The 25,520-nt window shown below is 44.4% G+C and overlaps 1 protein-coding gene across 2 annotated transcripts; it reads right to left on the reverse strand.

Annotated features, from left to right (window-relative positions):
• Positions 1–1,458: 1,458 nt before the first annotated feature.
• Positions 1,459–24,619, reverse strand: LCK (LCK proto-oncogene, Src family tyrosine kinase). Of its 2 annotated transcripts, none has more exons than XM_035120089.2 (13): positions 24,401–24,619; positions 17,796–17,899; positions 17,065–17,146; positions 16,096–16,186; positions 15,312–15,410; positions 14,223–14,326; positions 13,083–13,232; positions 12,353–12,505; positions 11,848–12,027; positions 9,302–9,378; positions 6,548–6,698; positions 3,495–3,626; positions 1,459–1,867 (listed from the first exon to the last, which is right to left on the reverse strand). In XM_035120089.2, exons 2-13 carry the CDS (start codon positions 17,892–17,894, stop codon positions 1,665–1,667), a joined length of 1,521 nt encoding a protein of 506 aa, XP_034975980.2. In that variant the 5' UTR covers positions 17,895–17,899; positions 24,401–24,619; the 3' UTR covers positions 1,459–1,664. The 2 variants fall into 2 exon arrangements, with proteins under 2 accessions (XP_034975980.2, XP_034975981.2); XM_035120090.2 differs by having other exon boundaries at positions 24,546–24,600.
• Positions 24,620–25,520: the final 901 nt, after the last annotated feature.

Genomic DNA, 25,520 nt, shown 5'->3' on the forward strand with positions numbered 1-25,520 from the left:
ATCTCAGGCCTTTTATTAGAGTATATAGATTTTAATTGTAGATGACTAGAGGTGTATTTGTAAATATATCTTGGGATATAACTCTCTAAAAGCAATCAGTCAATATAATTTTCAAAAGTTATATTTTACAAAGAAAATATGTGTTCGTGTCATATATTTTTAAAATTAATAAAGCATTGTGTTCATCTTAAAGCAAAATGGAGGATCCAGGATATTTCAGGATGCTATTCACATTGCATGAGGTTGGACTTGGTGTCCCTTCCAGCACTACAATTATATGATTCTATGACAGAGTGCAGCCTTAGCATGATTAGCACATAAAGGCTGCTTTCTGATGACCTGTTTATTTCACATTCATCTCGATTCTTTTGCACTAACTTTGCAGGGGTTTTTCGAATGCTGCATCAAGCAAATTGCTGTTCAACACTGTCCAGTGCATTTCCCCCATCATTTCTCCTATTGCAAAAAAAGTCCAGGTTGGGGAAGCAGGTTTCAATTTGCAGGTATGTGATCGAATTTCAGCTAAAAATAGCAACAGTCTGGAAGGGCCCAAAGGAAGAGAAAACAGCACTTTCCTTCCCTCTCCACCAAAGCCCCAAATTCTCACTTCCCCATCTCCAAGGTTCTACTTTCCTGCTCCCAGCTCAGCCAACCTGTTTCCCTTTCTCTGCTTCACCTGCCCTGAATGAGAACCTCCAAATCTTGCCCTCCCCTGCAAATCGTGGGTCAATGCACTGCACACATACCCATGGAAGCAGGGTGAGTGGGTTTGGCTGACAGCCACAGTAGCCAGTGCTGCACAAGTCTTTAATCAAGTTAAGCAAAATCTAAACACACACACACACAGTCTGAACTTTACCATTTTTTTTTCTGCAAGAGCCAAAAATTAACAATGAAATATGTTGTTTATTTGCACAGTTAACAGGGCATCTTTGCTATGTATTCATTCCAGAGCAGGAGTCCTTAGACTGAGCTAACAGCTCATCCAGGATCAACCTGAGATTATGTTATCATAGCCAATGCTCAGCTCTGGAATATGCTGCATGGCAGTCACAGAGAAGCAAGTGCCTCTGAACATGGACAGAATGACTTCTCAATTATCTGTATTTTTTTTTACTTTGTTTGCTAATTATTTATACAGCAACATCACTATGTGTGGCACTTTGCAGAATAACATAAGCAAAACAAGTACAAAATTAAAAACAGAGGTCTTTGCCCTGGAGAATATTTTGTAATAAATCACAGCATCTAAGATTATTGAATCCCAGCTTTTTTTTTATGCAAGACTGAACTCTGTTTTTGGGTTTTTTTAGCATTTATTAAAAGAGTGAATGCAAGGGCTTTTTAAAGTCAGTTCTTCACGGATTAGCCTAGAAGGTTCCCGCCCCGCCCCCCCTCGTCCTTGAAAATCTGAAATAATATAAGCAATAACTGTTTCCCTATAATAGCTGCAGCCCCGCCCTCATCTCTCCTCCACAGGGATTATGAGGAAAGGCATCTAAATCTCACTCAAAGGGTGTCATTTCATCTGGGTTCTGGGATACATTAGGTTCCTCCAGGTCTTCAAGGTGCATCTTGCTACAAAATGTTTCGGTGGGGGAGCAGGGGAGCAACATGAAGGGAGATTTTGCATTGTATTGTTCGGGATGCTCTGAAGTCCATTGTCACACACCCTGCTCATATTGTCCTTCAGTGGCAGTGAAAAAGTCCTCCAGGACACCTTTCAGGTACTCAAATGTGGGCCGCTGCTCAGGGTTCTCCTTCCAGCACTGAAGCATCAGTTTGTACAGCTCTTCCGGACAGTTTTCAGGTGCAGGCATCCGGTAGCCTCGCTCCAAATTCTGTATGACCTCTGGGTTGCTCATCCCTACAGCCACAATGCAAAGTGTTATGTTAGAAGGAGCCTGGGAAAGATCGTAACATATATGGGTAGACTAGGAGGCAGGGTAATCCCAAGGACATCCAGGCCAATTCTGGGGTCCAAGGAGCAAGGTACCCCACACCTGTATTAGGACCAACTAAAAAAACACGGCAAAGCAGTAAATTGGCTTTTGAGTTTCGGAGTTCCTCAGACTTGATGTTAACACCACCACTACCACCCCAAAAAAAGGATCAAGGGAGAAAAGGTGAGACAGGGATCATAGAAGCTTTGTGTGCAATATTTTAACCAGCCTGGTGACTCAGGAAGTTCATAGCAAACTCATTAGGTTGAGGCTGGTATATGCTCAATGGAAAAGATTTCAGGTCGCCCCAAAGAAGACTTTGCCTAGGCAGGCACCTGCCCCATCACTTCATTTTGCATTAAAGAAACGAAGGTGTTACTCTCAAAGCACATTTGAAGCACATTCTTTCCTTCAAAGAATTCTGGGCACTGTAGTTTACCCGCCACAGAGCTGCAGTTCTCAGGCACCCTTAACAAACTACAGTCCCAGAATTCTTTGGGGGAAGGAATGTGCTTCAAAGGCGCAGTGCATACACAGCTTAAGTGGACAAAATGTTTGATCCAAGTAGTATTCTAAAATACCGTTATGAGTTTTGGGTGCCCAAGTTTGTAGGTGTCAGGCACCCATAAATTCTAGATTTAGTAAGTGTTAGAATGTAATCAGTGCTTGGAGAGGCACGCTCTTAATAGTTGGGCTCAGCTTCTGTGTCCAACGTACCTGATAATGGCCAAGTTGTTCAGCAAACAAACACAGGTTTGTTTCAATAAAGTCATCAACAGGGCAAAGAGTCTCTGCCAGAAGCAGATGACCGAGGAGTCTCAGAGCATTGCCATTGTGGTTAATAGCCATTAATTGCCATCTACCATGAATCTGCTCACTTTGCTCTGTCTGGCCAGATTTCAAAAGTCATGTACAGTACAAGCCTTCCCCAACCTGGTGCCCTCCAGATGTTTGGGACTAAAACTTCCATCAGTTCCAGCCAGCAGGGCCATGGCTGGAGCTGATGCTATTTTTCTGCTTGTTCTATTTATTTATTTCATTATTACATTTATATGGCATCTTTTCTCCAAAGAGCCTAAGGTAGAGTACACATTCTACCCCTCTCCATTTTATGTTCACAAGAACCCTGTGAGGTAGGTTAGGCTGAGAGGCAGTGACGGGCTCAAGAGCACACAGGGGGCTCCATGCCTGAGTGGGGATTTGAACCCTGGTCTTCTAGCTCCTAGTCCAGTTCTCAAACGACTACACCACATTTGCTTCCCACAGGTAAGAATTTGTGGAAATGTTTTTTCCAGTGCTGCGGATCATCTTTTCATTTTATTTTCAGCTATTAAGACTATCTGTATAGAATGATTCCCCCTCCTACCAATTTTCCACTAGTGGAGGCTTTAGTATGGCTTTTTTCTGGCTTAATTTTTGAATTCACAGTGCAAGGCAGGAGAAGGGTTTCGTGGTTTTGTTTTCATAAAGGAACTCTGGTTCTCCCTGTGGGTATAGGGTACTTTGTGCAGGAGGGGAAATGGTTGCATTTTGCTGCTGAGAAATTCTGACCTGGGTAAGGAATCCGCCCGTAGGTGATGATCTCGGTCAGCAAGATCCCAAATGACCAAACATCTGATTTGATGGTGAATGTCCCATAATTGATAGCCTCTGGGGCTGTCCACTTGATGGGAAATTTTGCTCCTGAAATACACAAAGAATGCAGGATTATATGGTGCAGAATTCAGGTACAGTACTTTTCCTGGTGCTGTAACTTGTGGCTGTTAATGCGCTGACCACAAGAAGGAGCTCTACCTCCAGCTGACACCAATGACTGCCCTGCAGACCTACAACCTGTTCCAGAGCAAAAACGTATTTCCCCCCATCCTTACAACCTTTCCCAATGCAGATTTGCAGGAACAGATGCAAAATTCACATTTGTACCATTGGTAAACATTGCTGGCTGCTTGTTCAGGCATCCTAGGCTGGAAATATAAACGCTACTGGCTATAAGCAGGAGGAGAGGTGACGGGGAGCTGGATCTCATTTAGACCTTCATTAGAAGATAAGAAGAGCCCAGCTGGATCCAGACAAAAGCTCACCTTGCCCAGCATCCTGTCCTCACAGTGGCCAATCAAATGGGATGCCCAAAAGCAGGATGTGAGCGGGACAGCAGCCCTCTTCTCCTCTCACCCATTATCTCTACCAACTGGTACTCAGCCAGAGGGATGCTGCCTCTGGCGCTAGAGGGAGTGTTCTACTGACCTTCACCAAGCTGGTGCCTGGCAGATGTTTTGGACTCCATCTGCCATCTGCCCTGGCCAAAATGCTTCCCTGACTGGGGCTGATGGGAGTTTTAGTCCAAAACGTTGGAGGGCATCAGGTTGGCAAAAGGTGCTATATTATTATTATTATTATTATTATTATTATTATTAGAAAAATAACTTGAAGCAACTTACAAAAAAAAGAACTCCACATACATTAAAAGCAACATGGAACTAAAACAAGGCAAAGCTAAAAGCACATTCATTTTTATAAAAAGGCAGAACTAACACTGAAGGAGGTCACATATAACTGAAGGCCAAAGGACGGGGAGGAAAATCATTTTTCCTGGTGCCTAACATTTTGTGTGTGAGCATACGCACACACTCTCTCACACCAATTCTGAAGCCACTATGTGATATATTTATTTTAAAATAGCTTGACTATACCTCGGTAGTCAAGACAAAAGAGGGGGGGGAGGGACTAGACTGGATTCCCCCCCCAAAAAAAAAAGATGGAGGAGGAGGAGGAGTAGAAATGGCTTCCTTCTGAAGACTGGATCTTCCTGCTCTCCATGTAACAGAGGGAAACAGGTTGAGGCCTTATTATCTAAGAAGGCGACTTGCTCTCTCCTCACTGCACTGCTGGGTGAAAAATCTCTTCAGAGAGCTCCAGCTACAGGTTGCTTCAGCTCAAAACCGCAGGCCCCCCCAGCACAGCCTCTGTGTGCAAAGCACTTGCTCACACTTCTTCCCTCTCTCTCACACACACAAAGCAGCCCCCACCCCCACCGGGCTCTGGTTTCCTCAAGAGGTGAGTTATTGCTTTAAGCAAAGGCCTAGGCTAAGCAGCTGTGGCTGTCAGTTGCCAAGCTGTGAGATGGGGAACTGGGACGAGTGTTTATTATGTGTCTTCACCCACCTGTGGTGGGAAAGGGGCAGGAGAGCAGCTGAACCACCAAGCCCCATGAGACTTTGCAAGGGAGGGAGGGGAGAGGAGCATCATGACCCACATTCTAGGGATCCAGCTTCCAGTACTTATGCACATGTGTGTGCCATGAAATGCAAGCACATCATCTTTTCTGCAAGTCTATCTGTGCATATAAGTCCATAAAAGGCACTAACCCCCCAGGTTGGTAGAAAGTTCTGGCAGCGAAAAAGTGCCTGTGATGGTGTGGGCATGTAACAGAGGGAACTGCATGTGTGAGGATATTTCATAGCTGCCAAGTTTTCCCTTTTCTCACGAGGAAGCCTCGTGCATAATGGAATTTCCCTTTAAAAAGGGGAGAACTTGGCAGCTATGGGATATTTCCACCTGTGAAATAAAGTAATTCCACATTGCGCAGACTTGTAAAATGGCCACTCAGCCTCATGTCCCCACTCAGGAAGCTTTGCAAAAATGTTCTCCACACACACACACACACACTCCACAGCAACCCCATTTTAGGCCATTTGTGGGCAGCCTTCAAGCCTGAAGGATCTATGCTGTTGTTTTTGACTAGATCCTCAATCTGGGGAGTGACTGGGGAGGCACAGCCAGAGGTGAAATTGTGATGTGATTGTTATTGATACCTGATGCAAGAAAACTTTTACTTATGCTCATCAATCTAAGTGATACAGCTTACTATACATAATGGCGTAACTGAAATAACTGCAGTAATTTTGGTATATACACTTTGACACAACTTTGTTAAACTATTCAGAAACGTTTATCTGAGTGTTTGCTGTTGCTTTCTTATTATGTAATTGTTGCATGTTGATATGCTGTAATGTAAACAAAGATCTATCTCAATGTAACCATGTTCAATGATGGCAATGGATAAAAAAAACTATGTTACCAAAAAGGAAAAAAAAACCCTTTCACTCAGGGTTGGGACCAATTGCCATAGGAAGTTGCCTTATACCGAGTCAGATCATTGGTTCATCTAGCTCAGTAGTGTCTGCACTGACTGACAGCTGCTCTCCAGGGTTTCAGGCAGGAGTCTGGTTTAGGTAGAGGGGAAGAGAAAAGCCATTTATTGTCGCTAATGTGGGGAATTGGAAACCTCCTTTGATCTATTTGCTGATCTCTCTCTCTCTCTCACACACACACACACACACACAAAATATAAATACTGATAAACATGTGGACTAGTACCTTTTGTTGATTCACTTGCACAGGTGGCACTGTGTGAAAGGAGTCTGTATAAGAGTCCATTCACAAGCAGGCATCCTTGTCTGGTGTGGGCTCTAACCTATGCCTTTCACACCTTGGGGGTGGTACCAGCTGGCTGGACCCTGCAAGGACCCTTCCCTGTCACTTTCCTGCTTCCCACAAAGAGGCAAGCAGCAGCTGACAAGACCAGGCTGAGGAAGAAGACCCACCCTCTTGAGCTGTGTACTCATCCTCTATAAGCCGGGCCAGGCCGAAATCAGCAATCTTGCAGCAGAGCATATCTGACACCAAGATGTTGGCAGCTCGCAGGTCACGATGGATATAATTCTTCTTTTCAAGGAAGGCCATTCCTTCCGCTATCTTTATGAGAGAAGAGGATGGGGTTGTTACATATTTCTTTCTTGCAATTTCACCCCACCACTCCCTTCCTCCCAGCAACCCAGTATAAGATTCTCCCCTTCCCCTGTTAGGTAGGTTAGAATGACAATCATTTGAGGATAGTGCATGGCTGACAGTCTCCAAGAAACTTCAGGACTGAGGGGGGATTTGAACTCAGGTCTAGCCTCACCACTTTAACCACTGCACCAGACAGGTGAATGTCACCAAGAACAACTTTCCCTGCAGTTCTCCACTCACTCCATTGATGCTTCCTTCCCCTTTTTGTCTGGCAGATGTTGTGTGCTTTTCACAGATGCCCAGCAGGCAGAATTTGAACAAGGGCAAATTTATTCCTGGCTGTGTGTCCTTGGTTTTGTTATGTTTGTTTCATTAATATCTTAGCTCTCCACCAAGAAACAAAAGCTGGCACATGAGCCCTTCTCACATACAAATATTTATCCTCATAACAATCCTGTGAGGTAGGACAGGTTGAGCAGTAGTGATAGTGACTGTCAGAGGAAGAAGAAGAAGAAGAAGAAGAAGAAGAAGAAGAAGAAGAAGAAGAAGAAGAAGAAGAAGAAGAAGAAGAAGAAGAAGAAGAAGAAGAGAGTTTGTATTTGATATCCCGCTTTATCACTACCCTAAGGAGTCTCAAAGCGGCTAACATTCTCCTTTCCCTTCCTCCCCCACAACAAACACTCTGTGAAGTGAGTGGGACTGAGAGACTTCAGAGAAGTGTGACTAGCCCAAGGTCACCCAGCAGCTGCATGTGGAGGAGTGGAGATGTGAACCCGGCTCACTAGATTACGAGTCTACCGCTCTTAACCACTATACCACACTGTCAGGATCACCCAAGGAGTTTCATGGCTGAACAAGCATGTGAATCCTGCTCCAGGTCTGACACTGGCTTTCAACTGCTTTAGATCAGGCATCCCCAAACTGCGGCCCTCCAGATGTTTTGGCCTACAACTCCCATGATCCCTAGCTAACAGGACCAGTGGTTGGAGAAGATGGGAACTGTAGTCCAAAACATCTGGAGGGCCGAAGTTTGGGGATGCCTGCTTTAGATAGTCTTACTTCATGCACAGAACTCTGGGAATTGTAGTTCTGTGAGGGTGCTGGGAGCGTGACCCCCCTCAGTTTTCCAAGAGAACAAGAAATGACAGTTAAATCTGTTTAATACACACACACACACACACACACACACACACACACACACACTGGTACCTCTGATTAAGAACTTAATTTGTTCTGGAGGTCCGTTCTTAACCTGAAGTACCACTTTAGCTAATGGGGCCTCCCGCTGCTACTGCACCGCCAGAACACAATTTCTGTTCTCATCCTGAAGCAAAGTTCTTAACCCGAGGTACTACTTTCGGATTAGTGGAGTCTGTAACCTGAAGCGTTTCGTAACCCAAAGCGTTTGCAACCCGAGGTACCACTGTACAAAAAATCATTGGATTAACATGCTCCAATGATTTATCAAATGATACCAGACATATTGTAATATTGTTATAAGAATTTTAAGGTCTTACATATATAAAATAAATGTTCATAAATGTACCAAGCAAACACACACACACACCAACAGTATAAACACAAGATGTCTAAAGCCCACAGAAAAAGCCCTGAAACCATTTTGTCCCTCCCAAATTGACCTCAAATATTTCTCTGCAAGGTCGAAGGAAATGGGAAACCTCCCCATTGTCTCTTTGCTCATAAATCCTGTCTTAAGGGCACATTTAAGATATGAATAGACTGAACCTGTGACCTGTGACCTGGATTCAGGAATTAAGGAGTTATCATCACAAAAGAATAGCCAGGCTCTCCAGGTAAGCCCATCAACAGGTTTCCTGCCAGGCCCCTTCTCTGATATATGTATGATGTATTGGGGGTGGTCATGGGCCACACTCCTTCTATGGTGTATGTATGATGTTTCTGGGGGTGGTCTTGAGCTCCAGGGCGGGGAATTTCAAAAGTCTATATAGGAGTTTGAACACCATTGTTTTCGGTCCCTCCTGCCTCTTGCGTGTGGCAGTGAGCAACCTGTTGCAACAGTTACTGGTAATAAAGATCAGGCTTACTAGCTGCTTTGCTTCTCAATATACTCTGGTTGGCCTCTGTTATTTTCTCCTACCGATAGAGAACCTACAAAAGGACTCTATATGGGCTCTCAGGTACCCCATAAGGGAAAAGGAGAAGTTTTTTCTATTGGCAAATATTAATATTGCACTCTTTCCTAAACAGGGGACTCTTCCCCCTCAGCAGCAAGAAAAATGGCAGTTTGCACTGAGCACTCCAAAAGTTAAATAAAACCTTATTACCTACCGTATGACTTAGGTAAACTAAGTCCGTTATCTGATGGAAATATTAGGCACTCCATATTACATTTGTAATGCGGACATTATTCTAGGTTCTGTTTCCCAGCAGAAATCCTTCCCCACATTTATTCTGGTGCTGAAATTAAGTTTTCAGGAAATGTAAACCCAGACAACCAGCCCATCTCTCCGTATCATATATTCCCACCAACTGGCCCTCTTCCACCATCCTCCCAGGTTTTACTCATTGCCCGCTCTTTTCCTCACCTGTGCTGACATATCCAGCAGTTTATAAATGGTCAGCTTGATGCCTTCAACAGCTTTGAGGAAATCCACCAAGTTTCCTGTATGGAGGAGGGGGAAAGCCTATTAAAATATGTGAAGTATATGTCTGTGCAGTTCTGCTGACCTATTTTAGAGTTCCGAGCTGCTATCACTCAGCTGTAGTTGTGAACTCGAATATGATGTTCATGTCAGTGAATGTGTGCTGCTTGTAGACCATCACTAAGGGGGGTGGGGGTTCAGTTGCAAACATGGAAATTCAGATTCAGGTAGGTAGCTGTGTTGGTCTGACACAGTCGAAATAAATAAAAATAAAAAAATTGTCCAGTAGCACCTTATAGACCAACTAAGTTTCTTCTGGTATAAGCTTTCGTGTGCATGCACACTTCTTCAGATACACAGGAAAATTCAGGTTGTTTAATTAAAGTGGATGCTGTACAAGAAACCCACTCCAAAGAACCCTGGACTTTTTTGGGGGGGACGCACCAGTACAGTAAGTGTGAGAGCAATTGCTTTGAATTGCCTCCCCACAAACAAATCAGAAAGAATGCTCAATAAACAGCTGGTGTCATCTAACCTCCCTGCAAAGTTTGTGCAAATGAATCAGGATAGATGCTCAATGAACAGGTCATCTTGAAAAGACCATTGACTCACAAGCTTCCTAGAAGCTGGCCGGCCAGCCTCTTTGCATGAGCTGGAGGGAGAAAGAGACCCTTCCCTTGACCTTTGCTGACAGCTATGCATTTTTGGCATCCCACCATTTATTCTCTTTCCTTTTTGCTCTTCTTCCCCTTTCCCCCTAAAGTGTCATCATGGCTTTTTAGATTGCAAGACTGTGTTATTTCTCCTTGTTGGTGATTTTTTGATGATGATGGATAATGGATGGAGAAGTAGAAGGATAAATGACAGATCTAGGCAGACTCTGGTGCAGCCTGCAGAAGGGACATGAGAGCCAAAATGGGTGGTAAAAGCTTTGAGAAGCAGGAAACCCCTCCCAAATCCTCTGGCTATTTTTGTGCCTTGGCAGCCTGCTCCCATTGTAGCTGTAGCTGTGTTGCACAATAACCTTTAATTTCCCTCTCTTTCTCCACTGCCTTATGCCAAATCCAGAAAGCAAACTGGGGTTCTGACCTCCATTAATCAGAGCAAAGGGCACCGCAGAGGAAGTGTCTAAAACAATCTGATGATGCAAGAGAGGGAGAACAGGAGGAGGAGTGGGGACATGGGAGTCAGCACCCTCTGTCATGGGGAGAGGATAAAAAAAATCCCACGGCTAATTTTACTCCCTTTCCATATTTTTCTTGCTCTTCATTCTATCCCAGGCACAGCCCAAACCTGAACAAAGAGTGGTTATAACATTCAGAGGTACTGTTTTGTGGTGTCATACACTGAGGGTCATCTTTCTGTAGCACACGAATGGGCAGTGAAGGTCAATTGATTGCATGCTAATGGACAGCAAAGGTTGATTGCATGCTAATGGACAGTGGTAGCCAACTGATATTTTCTCAGTGTGCACAAAAGCCTAAAAGATGCATCTTCGATCAGCTTTGGTGGCTAGATGCGACTGTGTGAGACGGGTCTGGCAGGGACTAAAGAAGCAGTGAGGTTGCCGTGTGGTCATCCAAGCAAAGACTTGAGCTTTGTTTGCTTATCAAAACTCAGGGCAAGTTGGGGTGGCCCCTGTGTTTCCCCTTGCCGCCAGCTTCAAGTTCTCTTGTGCCTGATGGGGCAGTATCCACTTAAGGTGACATATCCGCTCTTTATAATACGTTGGAGCCGTATTCTGAGCCATTCTAAAGAGAACAATCAAGGGAACATTCCTGTATTCTTGCTGCCTGGAAGAAGGAGCCTTAGTTGGCTATTTGCCTTCAGAGAAACTGCTTTAAAGATAAGCACTTTCGGTTTGGATGCTTGCCTGTTCCCTCATGCTTAACGTTTGTGCAAATACGCAGGTATCAATGCTCTCCTTTGAGTGCTGTCTCCAGTCACCTCTCCCAATAGGAAAAGAAACCCTGCGGCACAAGCCTTCCCCAACCTGAAGACCTATAGATGCTTTGGACTGCAACACCATCTGGAGGGCCTTAGATTGGTCCCTCTAAGACTAGAAAGAACCTCTTCACTCACTACATACTTAAACTATGTCCCTCCCACAGGAGGCAGTGGTGGCCACCAATCCAGCTTTAAAAGAGGACTGGACAAATTTAGAAACTGCAGAAGGGGAGAGTGTCACGTGAGTGATTTGATTTCTGGGAAATTCTGGGCAGTGGGAGTCAATGGTACCATCTTGAGCAGGTGGGAAGGCCCTGTCTGCTGTCCCACTGCTGCATTGGATACTAGCAAGTTGGCAGGACTCTCTCCCAACATTGCCAGGAGAAGTTGGGGATGGAACGTGGGACCTTCTGCATGCACAGCAAAGGCCCTTCCACTGAGCTATGGCCCTTCCATGGCTGGAGTCTCTGGAGAAGCCCCAGCTCAAAATGAAGCTCTGCCAGAGTGAAGGAGCAGGTAATGCTGTCTAGCTAGAGCCTCACCTTTTTCCATGTACTCAGTGATGATGTACATGGGCTTCTGGGTCACCACAGCATAAAGCCTCACCAGCCGGGGATGCCGCAGTTTCTTCATCAGGTTAGCTTCAGCCAGGAAGGCCTCAGGCGACATGCTGCCTTGCTTCAGACTCTTGATGGCGACTTTTGTGTGGCTGTTATAGTAACCTGCCGAGGGACAGAGTGAGGATCTCAGCTCAGGAGGACTGGAGCCAGAATTTGGGATTGCACCTGCAAATGCATGTACCTCCACAAGCGCACCCTGGCTGAGTGAAGGGACCAATGGATGTCTGGTGGAAGAACTGGGGTGCTAAAAGTCCCCAAGACTGTCCTCGTTTTTTAATCACTGAAATGTTGCTGGATGTGCTTTAAATCTTATCACCTCGAGGGCTAGAAACTTGCTGGGTTTTCCAAAATCAAGCTGAGGTTCCTCAGCTGAAATCTATGGGCAAACAGGATGCCAATGACCCCTGCCTCCACCCCGACTACTCACCCATCCAAACTTCTCCAAACTGCCCGGCTCCCAGTTTCTCCACCAGCTTGAGGCTCTCCCGAGGCACCTCCCACTCATCCTGCCACCAGGGTTTCTGTGGCTTCTGCGTCTGGCAGGGCTTGCCAAGGCGGGTGCAAAGCCCATCCATGTTGTCTGTGAAGAAACGAAAGAAAGACAGAAGCTGAAGGACAGGAGGGGGGCAGCAGAAGATGTGTTTACGCCATCCGGCTAAGAGAACATTAGAACACAAGATTAGGCCACTGGCCCTCTAGTCCAATGGTCTCACAGCGGCCAACCTGATGCTTGTGCAAAACCTGCAAGCAGGATTTGAGCACAAGAGCCCTCTCCCCTCCTGCGGTTTCCAGCAGCTGGTAGTCAGAAGCATTTGCTGCCTCTGACTGGAGGCAGAGCATTGCTATTGTGACTAGCAGCCCTCGATAGCCTGTGGCAACAGTGGGCGACAAGCACAGGAGGTGGCAAGTGGCCAGATCTGCTGGCCCTCCCAGCTGTCCCCAACCTGCCACCTAAGGTGACTGCCTCACCGAGCTTCATGGGCAGCCCAGGCCAGGGCACCAAGTAGGTGAAGGCTGGCTTTGAGCAACAGATGTATTGGTGGCACCAGCTTTCATGGACCAGAGCCCCCTCCAGGAGAAGGAGCAGTGTCCTTCCTCCCAGCAGCCAGGACAGGCAGAGAGAGGCTTTCAGGGTCGGGTGGCCTCGTTAGCCTTACTCATATAATGCTCCACCAGCTGGTGCAGACTCTCAAAGGTGATGCGAGGGGAGATGTAAAAGCCGCCGTTGTCCATATTGCGGATCTTATAGTGCTTCACAACTTCTCCCTGGTTCTTGTCAAAGTCACGAATGGAGAGGGAAAAGGAGCCTGAGGAGACATGCAAGGAAACAGAGTGAAGAGGTTGGATCCTGGATTTCTTTTGTCCCCTCATACCCAGAGACGTGTGGGCTTCTCCCCACTCCCCAAGCACTTGCCTTGTTGATTCCCGCCCACCTTTCCATCAAAATTCCACAGATATTTATCCCTCAGCCTTTTGTCTCCCTGGCCCTGCCTCTTTCCCCCTCTGTGGACCCACACTCCGAGAAAATGATGCTGGTCTTAAAAAAAAAAATTCATGTACACCACAAAATCATTCAGATATTTTATTTTAAACAGGAATCACAATTTTTCCTCAAATGTTAAGGATCTCTTCTGGTTCTTTCAACAGAATGGAACAGCACCCTCAAAGTGGTCCAGCCAGGTACCATACCAATGAGATAATATTCAAGAAGCAGAGAAAATCAATACCTGCTGAACACTCTGGTTCAGAACATAAGAACTAAAGAAGAGCCTGCTGGATCAGGCCAATGACCCATCTAAGCCAGTGGCTTTAGCCTGAGCATGGCTTGGTTAGCTATCATCCAATTGCAGAATGAAAGGGGTGTTTGTGTGTATGAAAGGAAGGTTAGGGAAACTTCTCTCAACTCAGGCTGTGTACACATTCCCATCTTAGGACACAGCTAGGCCCTTCTTTTTCTCTATTCAGAGCAAAGCTGGCTTGGGGGAAAATATGCCAAAGCACAGTATTTCATAAGAAACGACAATATAGATGTGGATTGTAGCTACAAGTCATGTGTACACACCACTTCCCAAACCAGAAGCAGGAGCACATTGGATGCAAAGTAAATAGGAGTGTGCACACAGACTCTTAATTGTTTTTGTCTGTCTCCAGCCTCTGTTACAATTCCTGGGAGGAGAGAATGACCCTGTGTGGATACACGTGGGGTGGGGGTGGGGGTAGGACACACATGCCTGCCCAGGGCCCTCTGCCCCCCACCACCCCCTAATTTGGGCACTGTGGTGGCAGCTGTTGATTACCTTTGGTGGATTCACTCTCCCGAATGAGGAAAGCGCCATGCGTGTTGCCTGCGGTCAAGAGCTGCCGTTCTGCATCCTTCCTGCTGAGAGCTTTGAAAAACCAGCTGCAAGAAAAAAGTAGCACAGAGAGGTTTGCAGAGTTTGAGCCTTTCAGTATGCTTCAGGTAGGCAACAGCCATTTTAATTTAAAGCAAAAGAAAACATTAATCAGTAAAATGTTTAACTTTTCAAATGTGTGTGTGTGTGTGTGTGTGTGTGTGTGTGTGTGTGTGTGTGTGTGTAAACAAAATTTCCACGGAATAACACACCCTCCAGCACCCACTCTACCTTTAGAACCCAAAGGCCATAGTCACACCAAACATGTATGATTATGGGGCCTTCTGCATGCCCTTCTCCTTAACAAACAGATTAACTAACAGATTAACTAACAAACAGATTAACTAATCACACTAAGAAGTGAGTCCCATTGAGTTCAGTGAGATGTACTCAGAAAAGTTAATGGGTATAAGATTGTAGCTTACTTTCAGAGCAACGGTCCTGACTAGGCATGTCTGTCTATCCAGGATTGCACTTTTTATCTGCACACTTTAAAAGGTAAAGGGACCCCTGACCATTAGGTCCAGTCATGACCGACTCTGGGGTTGTGGCGCTCATCTTGTGTTATTGGCTGAGGGAGCCGGCGTATAGCTTCCAGGTCATGTGGCCAGCATGACAAAGCCGCTTCTGGCAAACCAGAGCAGCACACGGAAACGACGTTTACCTTCCCGCTGTAGCGGTACCTATTTATCTACTTGCACTTTGACGTGCTTTCGAACTGCTAGGTTGGCAGGAGCTGGGACTGAGCACCAGGTGCTCACTCCGTCGTGGGGATTCGAACCGCCGACCTTCTGATCGGCAAGCCCTAGGCTCTGTGGTTTAACCCACAGCGCCACCCGCGTCCCTGGCTGCACACTTAAGCACCACTAAACTCTTTGGGACAACCATGCCTAGGATGGCACTGAAAAATATCATACAGTTGATTACTTTTTATTTAATTGGGTTTCTGAAGGGGGTTCACATGTGGAAAAAAGTGGAGATGTTTTTACTCACGGCTCTTGCTCCAGGGTGTTCATCCTGGCAACAAAGTTTCTTGGAATGTAACCCACTCGCCCGGTGGTGAGAGATTGCGCTTTCCACCATTCCCCGGTCCTAAAGGGGAATAATTGAATACCAGTCATTCTCCTACCTTTGCTTGATCCCACATCCATCAGGGAAAGGGAAAGAATGGACCAAAACCTGATAGTCTTGTGTCACCTTGAATGCGCTCCTTTGCCTTTGATTCTAAACCAGCAAACACACATGGGCTGCACTCACATGGCAGTTAATTCCATTTCCCCCAATGTTTTCCTCGCTATTAGTTTCTGTATTACATTTCTGCTTTCACAAGACATGAAAGCCACCTCCAAATATATAGCGGAATATAGCACAAGTTTAATGCTGATTTCCATATTATTTGCTTTCAGGAAAAAAAAACTGTTTTCATTCATTCAGTTCAGCTTCTATTGAGCATTTAACTCCAAATGCCAGCAGATACAATGATAAGGGTTTCAACCATCGAAAAATATGGAATTCCCCCCCCCCACTGTTTCCGTGAACGTCCAACTTAGGGCATCTACCATTCTAAGTATGACCGTGTTCAACCATATTGACTTGTATCAACCATATTGTCTTGGCCAAAAGAGGTCAAGATTTTATTCTGGAAGGCATGGTAGAAGGCAATGTATCATGGGATGCAAACCCACAATGCAGCTGCTGCTGCTTGGGTGTAACAGATGATTCTTTTTGTTGGTGTGCCGGACATACATGTAACACTCTAATGTGGAAGAAGACTTACTCTTCCAATACCCGGAGCTGTTCACCTTTCCGGAGCACCAGATCTCCATCATGCAGTGACTCATAATCGTATAATGCAACCACCAGTTTATCTATAAAGAAAATCAGCATGTCACAATAAGACAAACCAGGTTTCAGGACTAGATGTTATTTTGATTTCAGCTCACATAACATCCTCTATCCCCCCTTCCTTAATGTGGTGCCCTCCAGATGTTTTGGACTACCACTTCCATCAGCCGCAGCCAGCATGTACTGACTGAAACTAATGGGATTTGTAACCCAAAACATCTGGAGGGCACTAGGCTGGAGAAGGCTGTACTCCATGAAAGACTTTAATATTTTCTCAGGGCTAACATTTCATTATGTGATCCTGCTCATGTCTCAAGATTGAATCACGGGGCCTTTTTGGTGTTGGCACCAAAACTGTGGAATGCCCTTCCCGAGAAGATCTGCTGGTCCCTCTCTCTTCTTGCTTTGTGGAGGGGACTCAAGAATCATCTCCATAGTGTATAGATTTTTAAAAATTCTCGTTAGTCTGCCTTATTCTGACCTTAGTCTTGCTAGTTGTTTTATGCTTGGCTATGATTTTTATTGTTGTAATGGTTTGTATTCTTCACTAGGTGTTTTGAATGTGCTAGCATAGAAAACCAGAATAGAAATTTTTAAACAAGCAAAGACTGGATCAACCACAGAAACAACCCAAGCATTCACCATTGTAGAGGGTGGGAGGAATGTTTTTAGTGGTGCCTGTGTTTCATATAACATTGAAATGCGGGTCTTTCAAAAGCACAGTGGTCTGGGCCTCTCTCTGCTAGCTACCACTACACTGGCAATGGCCCCTGGCCTAGTTGGTCTCTGCTCTTGAGTTGCCTATTTGACAAACCCACTCCAAGACCGTTTTTGCATCCCAAATAAATCCAGACAGCCTTTGTGCTATTGTTAGAAGTTGGAAGAAGGGCAAGATTTTAACCTTGAAGAGGTGAGCTGGGAGGAGGAATAGTTTCGCAAGACATCAGAGGATTGTACATTTCAGACCCATTGGAAATCAGCCTCTGTGGAAGAAACAAAGTTCAAATCAAGGATCCTTCCATAGCAGTGATTCTCTCTCGGGTTTCCCACCAGCCCTATAGTTTTATGACTTCCGTCTTATTTTTCTTGGGCTTTGTCACATTAATGAGAAAATTAATGTGGAAGCAAAGTGGGACAAACACTTTATGCAGAGTTAGCTAGAATTAAAAGTTGGTTCAATTGATTTTTTAAAAAACCTGGTTTAGAAATCCAGAGTTAAAATTTGTCTCCACTGACGAAAACGAAATGAATATTCACATACAGTTCCCTTTCCACAATCTGGTGCTCTCCAGATGTTTGGACTACAGTGTCCGTCATCCATTGGCCATGCTGGCTTGGGCTGATGCTCACCCCAACATCTGGAGGGCAGCAGGCTGGGCCAGGTTGACATACAGCTTGAATTCCAGCATCTAAAATTATGCATTGCAGTTTAATGGACAGGTTGGGGCAGGAAATGGATTAAACAGTAGAAAGGTGCAATGTGCAATTGGGCTTATTATCAAAGTGGGGAGAGTGAGAAGCTAGGTCTTGACGTTTATGCAAAACCTGATAAGGAGCTAGTGTGGGCTTTTAAGAAAAGGAGTGATGCAATTAATCTAGTTATTGTGTGGCAACTCTTGCAAGGTCTCTCACCTGGGACTTGGTGGCAGGGTCAACAGGGTAGTGACATGTCTCACAAATTTCTATGTTCTCATCCCAGTCATCATCGTAGTCACTGCAGCAGCAACCCATAATCTCTGCATGGGGAAAACAAGAGGCAGACTATAAATTCCGGTTCACTTCCCTGTTCTGCTATAGCATTCATCAAGTCAAAAGAATTAAATGGAGACACTGTGGGGAGAGGGGGAGAGGAAGAGTTTTCTTAGAACAGGAATGGGGTGTCCTCATTACTGTAAGTCCACCCCAAATTCCACCATCTGTTATTCCTGTTGTGTCCATAGGAGCCAGCTCCTAGGGTCTTAGGAGTCTTCACCCCCCCCCCAATAAAATATTTAAGGAGGCTGGGGACCCCCAAAGTTAATGGCCATTGTCATTCAAATGGTGTGTGTGCACTGTATAATGTGATCGATTATGCAGGGTGGGGCTTACCTCCCCCCCCAAATATTTCATTCAAGTTGGCACCCCTGGTTGTATATTTGGCTCATGTAAAAATATTACAAAGCATAATATGAGTCTATGATTTTACGATTTAATTACACAAACAAAAATCAGCAAATCTGAGGCCTTCCAGATCTTGAAGGGTTGAAGTCCAAAAACACCCAGAAGGTTAGGACAGTGTGGATTTGAGCATATGACATACATTAAAACCAAGATTCCATCAACACAATTTCTGTTTTAAACCTGCGGTTGACCTCTAATCCTGTTAGACATGGGGCTGTATCACCACATGTAGTATGTGGATGGATCCCCAATCCCCCTGGAAATTTAATCTATCCACATAATTTGGTTTCATAGAGCAACTATGATTGATCAGTGGCTAGATGTGCTGAAAAATTGGGGGGGTGGAGTCAAAAGGAACCCCAGAGTTGGATCAATGGATGCATGGCTGACTGGTGCAAGCAGTGCATGAGTGGAAGGAAACATGCATGAAAACAGAGAATGGCAATTAATTTACAATAGTTCTTAAGATTCATGGGGCTCTCAACCTGGTCGTCCCATCCCATCCTGTCCGCCTCCCCCACCCTGCCCAATCCCAACCCAGTAGACACACAGAGGCACAAAAGGCAGAGTGAAATAAAGTGCGGAGTCATTTACTATAGGGTTGCCATATTTAAAGAGGTAAAAATCTGGACACCTGCTCGTCCCACAACTATCTGCCACCACGGAGCCTCAGTTTACAAAGGTTTCTCTTCCATGTTCTGTTCTATATCAACAGTGATCACACACTGTTACAAATTACACTCAAAGGTGTTACAGTATAGTGCTCATATTAAACAAACACTATTAAAACCACATTGCTGCCTTCAATGATTTGCATGGAGTGGGAAAAGCTGCACCTCTGAAAACTCCAGGCGCAACAGTCTGCTCTGCACCCAGGACCAAGGATGAGTGTGTATGTGTGTGTGTGTGTGTGCCTTTCACTATTCATTTTGGCAATGCAGCCATTCCTTCTCCCATGCAAATCAATGGAGATTGTGATTTTAAAACTTTAGTACATAAATATTATTTCATTTAAATCTTATTGCACAAATAATTTAATTTTTCTCATTTTTTTTATATATATATATATATATATATATATATATATATATATATATATATATATATGCAGTTTAACACTAATTATAATATATATATTAAATGAATAAATAAACAGCTTGATAAAATGGCACAGGCTAGAAAGGTCATAGTGAAGGTGCCCTGGGTGGCAATAGGTTCAATATGTCAGCACACACCTGTCACAACCATGGCCCTTAAAGAAGATGGGAGAGCTAAGAGGCAAAATCCCAAAATGGTTTTAGACCTTCTAGAGGGCAGTGGACATGATTTTCACCACTCGACAGCTTCAAGAAAAATGCAGAGAACAAAATTAACCCCTGTATATGGCGTTTATTGACCAGACAAAGGCCTTCGACACTGTAAATCGTATTGCTCTGTAGACTGTCCATCTGAAAGTTGGCTGCCCAGATAAATTTGTGAACATCATTCAGCTCCTCCATGATAACAATGGCTCTGAAAGTGAACCATTCACAGTGGGATCAGGTGTTAAACAGGGTTGTGTTATCGCTCCAACTCTATTCATTATTTTCATTACCATAACCATGATCCTACACTTTGTTGAAGGGAAACTCCCCACCACAGCAGAAATCATATATCAAACAGATGGAAAGCTCTTTAATTTGAGTAGGCTGAAAGCAAAGAGTAAGGTTACCATAACTTCCATCATAGAGCTTCTGTATGTGTATGCACACTCAGAGGATTAACTCCAAACCATCCTAAATATCTTCACAGAAGCTTACGAAAAGCTTGGCCTGTCGCTTAACATCCAAAAAACCGAAGTGCTGCACCAACAAGTACATAACAACCTCTGCAGCACCACAAATCCAACTCAATGCTGTAATGTTGGGAAGTGTTGATCACCTCTCCTAACTGGGCAGTTATCTTTCCACAAGAGCCAAAATCCAGCAGCGCATGAGCTCTGTGAGTGCAGCTTTCTCCCAATTGAAGTGCAGAATGTTTGAAAACCGTGACATTCATAGGGAAACCAAAATGCTTGTTTACAAAGTTATTGTACTACCAACCTTACAGTATGCTCGTGAAACACGGACCACTTATAAACACAATCTCCAACTCCTCAAAAGATTCCGTCAACTGTGTCTCCGAAAATTTTTGCACATCACTTGGGAAGACAGGCAAACTAATGCCAGTGTACTGGATGAAGCAAAGATCACCAGTGTTGAAGCAATGATTCTTCAACATCAACTTCGTTGGACTGGTCATGTTGTGCAGATGCCTGATGATCGTCTTCCAAAGCAACTACTTATTCTGAACTTAAAAATGGAAAGTGTAATGCTAGTGGGTCAACAAAAGAGATTTAAAGACTCTCTCAAGGCAAAATAAAAAAGTAGTATAAACACTGACAACTGGGAAACACTGGCCGGCGAGTGCGCCAATTGGAGAACAGCCTTTACCAAAGGTGTGATTGACTTTGAAGATGCTCGAACTCAAGATGAAAAGGAGAAACGAGCTAAGAGGAAGGCACGTTTGGCAAACCCTCACCGTTATCAACTTCCACCCAGAAACCTATGTCCCCACTGTGGAAGGATGTGTGGATCCAGAATTGGCCTCCACAGTCACTAACAGATTCACTGTTAAGACCATTATCATGTTAAGACAATCTTACTCTGCTACGAATGATAGCCATAGAAGAAGACCTTCAGATTTCCTGTTTATTTAGCATTCACCCTGCTTTGCCTGTGCAGAGGTATATAGGATGTCAGCTATTTATTAAGGATCATCCTGATTTTTTTATTTAAAAATGTATTTCACATTCTTCAAGAAATAGCAACATAAAAACATGCAGCAGATGAATACTAAGTTGCAGCATATTACATATCAGTAAAATACAAGCCTGGCGTGCTATGGTCCATGGGGTCACGAAGAGTCGGACACGACTAAACGACTAAACAACAACAAAATACAAGACCCAGTATTCATTCTGATTTGTTTGTACGGATCTTATATAACTTTCTGTTCACTGATTGTTAGCCCCACACTTTCTAGTAAATTTTCTTGTCGCTTTGCTTTCAACAAAAAGCCCATTAAAAAAATAGATTAGTTGTGTGCGCAAGAGTGCCAAAGCACTTCTATCAACTTCAATTGTGCAAATCTAAGTCTGTTGTTAGGCACCTGAATTGCCCCCACCAAACAGCAACAGTCTGGTGGGGACCCTGCTATACTGCAAATGATGTAACTGCTTCTATTCAAATTTGGACTTTCTGCAATCTGAGAAATGATGGAAGAACTATAGAGAAAACACAGGAGGGCAAATTGTTGAGTGTTGAAATCATGTGGATGCCCCCCCCCCCAACCTAAGTGATTGAGGAATTAAATGTCTAGTATTTGAAACTTCCCTAAGCCTCATACAAGAAAATACACATAAACTGTGGGAGGTATTGAAAACCCAGATCTAGAAAATCTTTCCAATATGATGCACAATTTCTTTTTCTTTTTTCTTTGCTAAGTATGTGGGAGGAAGTCTGGTTATACCCATGATTCAAGTGTTGACAGCTAAGGGAGTGGGATGGTTTGAAAGTACAAAAACAAAACAAAAATGCCTGTTTCAGACTATCATTGTATGTTCCTCCCTGAAGTCTAACAAGGCTTGTTCATGAGGATTGGGCCAATTATCCATAGAAGTGAAGGTTCACTTTTCAGTATAGCTTTTAGATTTTGGTAATGGAATAGAATAATTGTCAAACTTATGCACTAGCGAGCAAATCCAGGCTTTAGCAGAATAACTTCTGTCAAAATATTGTTCATTGTTTGATTACTTAACAATAAAGACTGCTACTATAGCTAAAGTGAAGGTAAAAAATACAACTCAATTTATGTTTAAGCCACAGGCTACTATAATGATGAAGAATGCTCAAGTAGATGGACCATCTAGGATTAGTTTAAGGATCCTGGTTAAAGATTAGATCCTTAATCAGCAGGAGAAGGTAATAACAGGATTACAATACAATTATAAAAATTACCAATGATTTCGAAGGATATCTATCAGACATAGCCTAATTTTGTGTTTTTTTACACTGGGTGTTTACAGCGTTAATTATTTCAGTTCATCTGATCAAAAGGATTGGAAAGCCAAGATAAAAAAATTGTTTAAAATTGATGTCTTTGTGGCCCTGGGCAAATTAAAGAACTGCCACATTACCTTATGTATCAAGATTTAGAGGGTGAAGTTCACCCTGAGTAAATGTAATAATCACTCGGTTTTGGGAAAATATAATAATTATTCTGGAGGGAAAAGACTGAAATGTTATAAATCATATTGCTTGTGTGCTGTATGAAGCTGCAAAATGAGCCCCTACATGTAGCTACCCCCAAATCCCAAGTGGTGAGAAACTCCAGAGGTTCCTGAATTTATCCAGGGTTTGGTTTCATTGGAATGAAGGCCAGTGGAGACTGTGGTGTCTTTAGGGGATATGAACATGGCACCCCTTTCCTTATAAACAAGGACTCAGGTTAGGGGCAAAAATCTAAAAATGGTGCAAAGGTTGAGAAAAACTTTATAAAAATGCAGTGTGTTGTAGCAGAGTGGGGGTGTGCGGGGTATTAATGGTTGTTGTTGTTGTTGTTGTTGTTGTTGTTGTTGTTGTTGTTGTTTTGTTTTCCCAGTGTGCTATAGTGGTTAGAATGTTGGACAAGGAGGTAGGAGATCAGGGTTCAAAAAGCAGGTGTTTCCTGTTTGGCAGGGGGTTGGATGGCCCTTGTGGTCCTTGTGGTCTCTTCCAACTCTATGATTCCTCCCATGAGGCATGACCTTTGGCCCCATTGCTGCTTCTCAGCCTAACCTACCTCGCAGGGTTGCTGTGAGGATAAAATGGAGAGAGGGAGGACCATGTATGCCACCCTGAGTTCCCTGGAGAAAAATAGGGGTATAAATTAAAGAAGCAATGCAATCGCTGAAAGCTGGTGTGGGGCAATGCAGGAACTATGGGGATTACCAATGACGAAGAAAACCACCAGTTCCAGTGTTGCCTCAGCTGCACACATGCATTCGTGGGAGTCGCCGTCTGCAACACATTTGCCAGGGAGTAATTCGGATTGAACATTTTTGGAACATGTGCTCCCGTGGTCATAGTGCTTTCCAGAGCTTACCTGACAGGGTGGGTGTAAAGCCTGCAACAAGACTGGGCTTGAACACTCTTACAGTGCATATCTCTTCATGCTCCTATTACTTCAATGGGACATCTTCCCAGAGAAGAGCGCATAGAATTCTAACTGGTTCAAGTGCTATGCAAATGTTAAAAACTGCTGTTTTCATGCTGTACAATAGACATTATTATATACAGTATGCACATTAATCAACACGGTGCAATATTTGTACTGAAGCACTTTTATCCACCACAACTATTAATTCTATTATTATTTTGATTTACTATACCTTTTAAAAAATGAAACTCAAGGCAACTTACAAAAATGTTTTCTTTCATCTCTTTTTTTCTATCTTACTCGCTTAATTGTCATGTATCTTGATTGTGTTCTATGTGGATATATACATAATTTACGTTGCACATATTGCATTTCTGTGTAAATAATATATACTTTATGTGATATTTGAGATTTGTTTAGTAAGGCTATAAACATATCACACACACAAACATATGTATATCGATGTCTACATTTTTAAAGGGAGAAAAGGTTGGTGTTTGCCTTCTTAAAGGTTTGTGCCTCTCATTTTCAACCTACTTTTCAACCTACAGGGCCCCAAAAGAAAGAAAGAAAATCAGTGCAGATGCTGAAATTGTAATAAAATCGTTACATTAAAGAAATAAACAATGGGAGATAATGTTATGACGCTTTTAACTCAGAAGCCTCCCCACCATAACCAAATAAAATGTTTTACTGTCCACATAAAATAACAAATATAATGGACTTGGCAGGTCTTCCTTGGGAGAGAATTCCTGTGTCTATGTGTACAATTCTTGACTAGAGTTGAGAACTATATGGGGCCTCCTGGTCCTTGTCCACGCCTCACCTGTCAGGGGCCATATTTGCCCTCCGTCACTTACCTGTTAGCAGGGATGGTGAAAACTAGTCTCTCTCCGGTTCCCACAAATTGAAAGGGAGGGAAATGGCTTCTTCCTCATCACATTGGGCAGTGAATCATAGCGTGTCTAGAGTGCAAAAAGGCTCCAGGAGATCTCAAACGCATACCCTGTCCTTCTCTCTCTTTCTCTCGCCACCTTCTCTGCTGATTTCCTGCCCTCCGAGTGCTTTGCACAGACAGCTCTAGAAGCTTGTTCTCAGCACTTGTTTGACCACAAAAGGTTCCAAGGCTGCTAAGAAAACCCAGAGGTTTCCTGCCAACTTCAAAGCCCTCCCTGCTGTCGTGCTGGATGGTGCCACTGGCCCCACGTGGATCCCATGTCCCACATTGTGTAGCTCTTTGCACATTTGACACGGTCAGCTCCTACCAAGCCCAGGGGACTCCTGTGAGCTTAGTTCAGCTGCTAATGTTGTGATTGCTTCCATGTTTCTGTGTGGCAGCTGTCTTGCCCTCCAAGCCAGCATGGAGTAGTGGACAAAGACTTGGGCCACTCGGTGAGTAGCTCACGATGCCATCATGGTCCTGTTGTTCTCTTAGCCATACCACATCTCTGTGGTTCCTGGTGGGGTCCATGACATCTGGCTAATGCACAGTGCCTCTGGCACGAAGCTGGATGGAGACAGTGAACCACAAACACCCTCAGGCCAAGCAGAGCCAGTGAGGCATAGTGGTTGGAGTGCAGTGTTGACAGGGCCAGAGCGTCCATTTAGGCAAACTAGGCCGCTGCCTAGGGCGCCAAAATGGAGGGGGCGCTGGCCAGCCTGCCCACTGCCTGCCGCCCCCGATGCCGCCTCCACTGTGCCTGTCACCTGTTGAGCGGCTTCAGGCTGCTCTCCTGAGGCGTGCGCTTGCCTCTGGAGAGTGGCCTGAAGCCCCTCAACAGGCATAGCTGACAGGCACAGTGGAGGCGGCGCCAGGCTCGCGCTCCTCGCACGAAGCTCCGGAGGCGCGCAGAGAGCGTGAGCCTGGGGCCACCTCGCCGCACCTCTCAGCTGTTTTTTATTTTTTTATTTTTGGAGGGGGGGCGGGTGCCAGAAGGTGATCTCACCTAGGGCGCAAAAAGCCTAGCACCGGCCCTGAGC

The sequence above is a fragment of the Zootoca vivipara genome, chromosome 6, assembly GCF_963506605.1.
Source record: "Zootoca vivipara chromosome 6, rZooViv1.1, whole genome shotgun sequence".
Lineage (NCBI taxonomy): Eukaryota > Metazoa > Chordata > Lepidosauria > Squamata > Lacertidae > Zootoca > Zootoca vivipara.

What these genes read in the sequence shown, in the direction of transcription:
- LCK (XM_035120089.2), bottom strand. Translation starts at nt 17,894, where the DNA reads ATGGGTTGCTGCTGCAGTGACTACGATGATGACTGGGATGAGAACATA. An exon ending in GTTTGGAGAAGTTTGGATGG is followed by an intron (nt 12,028 to 12,352) that starts GTGAGTAGTCGG and finishes GTCCCTCGGCAG; the next exon opens with GTTACTATAACAGCCACACA. An exon ending in TGAGTACACAGCTCAAGAGG is followed by an intron (nt 3,627 to 6,547) that starts GTGGGTCTTCTT and finishes TGTGTATTTCAG; the next exon opens with GAGCAAAATTTCCCATCAAG.